Source organism: Mesitornis unicolor, unplaced genomic scaffold (assembly GCF_000695765.1).
Source record: "Mesitornis unicolor isolate BGI_N332 unplaced genomic scaffold, ASM69576v1 scaffold21772, whole genome shotgun sequence".
In the NCBI taxonomy this organism is placed as follows: domain Eukaryota; kingdom Metazoa; phylum Chordata; class Aves; order Mesitornithiformes; family Mesitornithidae; genus Mesitornis; species Mesitornis unicolor.
This window is the reverse complement of record NW_010167511.1, coordinates 44,862-50,181: the sequence shown is the minus strand read 5'-3', so window position 1 is coordinate 50,181 and position 5,320 is coordinate 44,862. Positions and strand designations below refer to the sequence as shown.

The following is a 5,320-nucleotide window of genomic DNA, read 5'->3' as shown; positions in this document are numbered from 1 at the left end:
GTAAAAGGGCCACTCGAACTGCTGAGTGTGCACTTACTGCTTCTACGTATCTATATTCTGTTAATGAAAATAACAGGTATAAACACTTCACTTGGGCATCATGGTAAGATTCATACAAAGTGATTACAGTGCAAATGAACCTAAGTTGCTTGTGCACTAGGAATGTAAGTGGAAGTCAGAAAAGGCAGTGATAGGACTGGGGGGAATGAAAGAACCTCAAGAGTACAGAACCTCATCAAATGACTGAAGTTGATATGTAGAGGTGAGCAAGCCTTATGCTCTATCCTAAAGCAACTAAGTTTCTCACATCAAAATGGAAATCAGTCTAGCCCTATTAAATGGATTAATTATGAATGAAACTATTCTTACACAAAGAACAAAAACATAAAATTATTTAATTCATGAGCATTAATGAGCACTACGACTGTATGTTACCACAGATTTTTTTTCTTCTTGCAGCAGGGACATTCTTCTTGTGCAGCTGCACAGTTATCACAAAGTACATAATGTTGACATGGATTCAGGATAATGCTACGATCGCCTTCCTGACATACGATACATTTCTTTGACTGAAGCTGAAAAATCATCTGTAAAAAGATTATCGCACTCAGTAAAAACGATTCCAAAGTATACACTTGCATTCTAGCAGCCTTAGGCTTAGCTGTCCTAAATAAACTTCTAATTTAACAACACAGAAGACATTGTTTTTGTATGACAGACAGCTGAACTGAGGGTCATAATATTAGAGCATGTACAACCTTTAAAGTAGCAGCTGGAGGTGTGTAGGTGCCTTTAGAAAGGAAAATATCTAGCATTGAACCTCTGGACTGAAACTTTCCTGCATAATTGGGATGAGTCATGCAAACAAGCAAAAACAAACAAAAAAGATGACAAAAGCCTTTTTCATTGTCGTATACTTCCTCATTTTGCCATTTCAAACCACTGTTACATTTTTCTCATGCTGCAGGAGATGTTCACATTAGGACAAAATGGAAGCATCCCAAATGCACAAAACTTTGAATAAAGCCTGATACAGACATTAGAGAGGATGTTACAACTGCAAATTAATGTCTCCATGTGATAAGCAGCATTATCCCCATTAAGGAACAAGAAGAATTGAAAAGCATTTAAAAGCCGTGCCAGTTTTTGAAGAGCAAGACAGCACAGAATGCTACGTGTGGCACTGCCTAGGACAGCCACTTTCTCCTGGAAGGAACAGCTAGATGAGAAAGAGGGCACAGAGGTAAAGGAAACCTGAGGAATTGAAGAGCTGGAAAACATGCTAATGATTCTGATCACTCCAGCCTGGCCTAGATGAGTTCCATTCCAGGATGTAATGACTTCTTTGGAAAGAGTTCTCAAGATTCTTTTGCTCCTCTATAAAAGCCCTTAAGAGAAAAAGAACAGTGGTTCCTAATCCAATCCAGAATCTTGTAAATGTACTTAATAACAGGAGCCTGGTGACTAGCAAGTCTCATCCTCATCCACCTACTTTATTGACAAAGGCTTAAATTATGTTTTAAACACTTCTAAAGAGAGACTGGTTTGGTTTTTTTCCAAGGCTGTACTTCATACTGATACAGACAGCACTGGACAGGAGGTGCACTGAGACAGAGAAGACACTGTTGAACTCAGATAGGTACCAGAGTATGGCAGACCATCCAAATAATGAAAGGATTTCTTTTTTTTTTTTTTCTTTTTTTTGGTCTGGACAGTCCTGTCACAGTCAAAACAGAACAGAAAGAATCAGTGTCACATGTGGTGTCAATGCCCTTTGAGACTGAAGGGGAGAAAGCAATGTGAAAGCAAGGTTTGAAAGCCCCTAGAGCAGTGCATGGTCATTATTACCTTTCTTGATGTGCTCAGAGGAGTGGCACTTGATATTCTCAGCTTTGAGAGCCCTGAGAAATGCCCTCAATCTGGCTGTGAAAGAGCATCCTAAATTTTGGCCAAAACTGAGTCTGGATTTGAGACGTGAAATATGGCAATATGCCACTAAGAGGATTAAGGGACTGAAGCATCTAGCATATGAAGAAAGGCTGAAAGAGCTGGATAAACAAAGGCCAAATTGTTTAGCATGGATAAGAAGATTGCATCTTACCAGTGTGTACTAATACCTGCTGGGAGAGAGTAAAACAGATACGGACAGACTCATCTTGATGGCATCCAGTGAAAGAAGAGGTCCCTTCTGACCTGGTATTCTATGATTGATTCTGTGACTGAAATTAAAATATGAGAAGTCCTTACTGTGAGGATGGTCAAACACTGAAAAAGGCTGCCCCACAGAGGTGGTGTATTCTCCATCCTTGGAGACACTCAAAACATTACCTGGCAAAGCCCTGAGCAACCTGCTCGAGTTGACCCTGCTTTGAGCAGGGGTTGGACTGGATGATCTGGAGGGAAGGGATGCCATCCAAGAGGGACCCTGACAGACTTAAGAGGTGAGCCCGTGCAAAGCACATGAAGTTCAACAAGGCCAAGTGCAAGGTCCTGTACATGGGTCGGGGCAATCCCAAGCACATATACAGGCTGGGCGAGAATGGCTTGAGAGCAGCCCTGAGAATCACCTGGGGGTGTTGGTTGATGAGAAGCTATGCATGACCCAGCAGCATGCACTTGCAGCCCAGAAAGCCAACCATATCCTGGGCTGCGTCAAAAGAAGCATGGCCAGCAGGTCAAGGGAGGTGATTCTGCCCCTCTGCTCTCATGAGACCCCACCTGGAGCACTGTGTCCAGTTCTGAGGCCCCCAACAAAAGGAAGATATGGACCTGTTGGGGCGAGTGCAGATGAGGGTCATGAAAATTATCGAGGCCTGGAGCCCCTTTCCTATGAAGACAGGCTGAAAGAGTGGAGGTTGTTCAGCCTGGAGAAGAGAAGGCTCTGGGGAGACCTTGCAGTGGCCTTCCAGCACCTGAAGGGGCTACAGGAAAGATGGGGAGAGACTGTTTATCAGGGACTGCAGAGATAGGAGGAGGGGTAGCAGTTTTAACCTGAAAGAGGGTAGATTTAGATGAGATATTAGGAAGAACTTCTTTGCTGTGAGGGTGGTGAGGCCCTGGCCCAGGTTGCCCAGAGAAGCTGTGGGTGCCCCCTCCCTGGAAGTGTTTAAGGCCAGGTTGGACGGGGCTTTGAGCAGCCTGGGCTGGTGGGAGGTGTCCCTGCCTATGGCAGGGGTTGGAACAAGATGATCTTCTGAGGTCCTTTCCAGTGCAAACCATTCTGTGGTTCTGTGATCTCCAGAGGTCCCTTCTAATGTCAGTGATTCTATTCTCTAAGTCTGTACTGGCCTCTCTGAGGACACAAACTCCTAGCAAAGAACCTCACCACCTACTTTCTACAAAGTGAAAAGCATGTAACTATTTTCATTTATTTAGAGCAACTATTTTTATTTATTTATGTAGTGCTCAAAACACTGGGGGGAAAAGCTGGCTTTAAATACTTTTTTTAATCACCCCAAGACTTCTAGTGTATCACTGGTAATTTGTTCTGATAGCTGATCCAAAACTTAGAAGAATCCATCAGGCTGAGAGATCTGAACCCTTCTCTATTCCATAAAAGAAAGACTAAACACTGAAAGCACTGTTGTTCTTTGAAATGAAACCTAGTATAAATGTGTCATTGAAGGTTACTGAGTTGCCCGTTTCAGTTAATAAAAAACAGTTATGTAGATGAAAAAACTCACCTCATCTATTGTTTCTAAATCTAAGTGCAGCCGATTTTGTAAGGAACGAAGCTTCGGGAAGGGTATCTTTTCTATATCTCCATAGTTTTTCATATAAAGCAAGGAAGCAGACAGACAAGCAGCTAATTGCGCCTTCAACCTTTTTAATTTGTTTTCCACTTCCTCCTTTTTCTGAAGAGCAAGTTGTTTGTCCGCATCTGCGATGTTAGCACGTTCTTTTGCTTCTTGAGCCTCTTTCTGCCATGCATCACATGCCTGGGAGAGATTTCCAGAACATAAAAAACGATCTTTAAAAATTAACAACAGGAGGACATATTCAAAAGCCTTCAAAGATGCAGGTTATCTCTAATTTTAGACATAGCAATGCATTTACTGTCAATTTAATGCTTCTTCCTACTTATCCTACCTTCTAATTAACAACTCTTCTTGTTTTGCCTTAATGTAACATTTAGGTATGGCACTGTTACTTGTCTGTAAACAGAAGCCTTTTTGGAGCTCCATAAATGGAACACAATTTAAACGTTAAATTCGTCATTTAATGTCAAGAGACAACAAAAACTACTAAAATTCAGTACAGCCACTTAGCTACTCCTCGCCACAGAGAGAACGAGATGAGGGGAAGGAAAGGAAAGGACTGCAGAAAATGCACTAGCCCGGCAGTTTTCAACAATCTCTTATTGACTGCTGAGATGGCTATATACTGTCCAGGTATGCTTATCATCACGCTTATTGTCTGAAGGTATGGGATAAGGGGCATGGGAGGGAATGTATGTCTTTAGTTACTTAAGCACCAAGGTAAGCTGCTGTTCAGCCCTATCCTGCATATGTGTTAAGTGTCCCTGCCTAGAGAGGTAGATCAACTTTCAGAAAATGAATGGTCTTTTAAAAAGCTGTTTCCTTTATGCAGCGAGCTAATTTTGAGGATGGAAGAAACATTCCTTTGACACATTGCAATAAAACTCTGGATCCAAGGATAAGAAGATATGTTAAAAGGAAAAGCAGTAGAAGCTGCTTGTTTGTTTTAAATAAACAAACAAATAAAACTCAGTATTACTATATATTAGCATACGTGTTTTACTTGTTGCCATGATTCTTCCCATTGTTTTAGTTTTCTCTTGGCATCATCAAGTTCCTGTCTAACTCGTGTTAGTTCGTTCCCACTGGTGTTTGAACTTATTGAGGGAGTAGTGCCGCTGCTTAGTACTGGAGAGGGACTATGAGAGAAACTCCCAGTTACAAAGTCCCAAATGCTCCCTGTAGCACCATTTAAACCTGTAGAACGAAGACAGAAAAAATAATCATTCTGCACATGCTGCTGCGAAATGTTTCACAGGCAGAACAAAACAGATGTGTCACATACACAAAATTTGTATTTTTATCTGCAGGACTCATCACATTATTTCACTATCTTCAGAAATGTGACAGACTGGAAAATGTTTACAGTATTTAGAGCAATTCAGGTGACTTACCACGTCCTTTTTCCCTTGCGCTTTTATTAAAAGACAGTAGAGTCCACAAAAGGAGAAGGAAGAGTGGGAATTCATTTATATACAAAAAGCTTTGTTCCTAGCAGTAAATACATCACTTCAGTTTTTCCTCTTTCTCTGTTTTGTATTTTCTTTTAGCAAAACGTAAAA

General features: G+C 41.4%; 1 protein-coding gene across 1 annotated transcript in view; it reads right to left on the bottom strand.

The window, feature by feature from the left end:
- Positions 1–431: 431 nt before the first annotated feature.
- LOC104536177 (putative E3 ubiquitin-protein ligase UNKL) overlaps positions 432–5,320 on the bottom strand; it is a 48,170-nt gene continuing 43,281 nt past the window's right edge. The window contains exons 12-14 of the mRNA XM_010178728.1: positions 4,753–4,955; positions 3,684–3,938; positions 432–587 (exon numbers count right to left, since the gene is read on the bottom strand). Coding sequence (XP_010177030.1) covers positions 432–587; positions 3,684–3,938; positions 4,753–4,955 — 614 coding nt within the window. The remainder of the gene's footprint in view (positions 588–3,683; positions 3,939–4,752; positions 4,956–5,320) is intronic.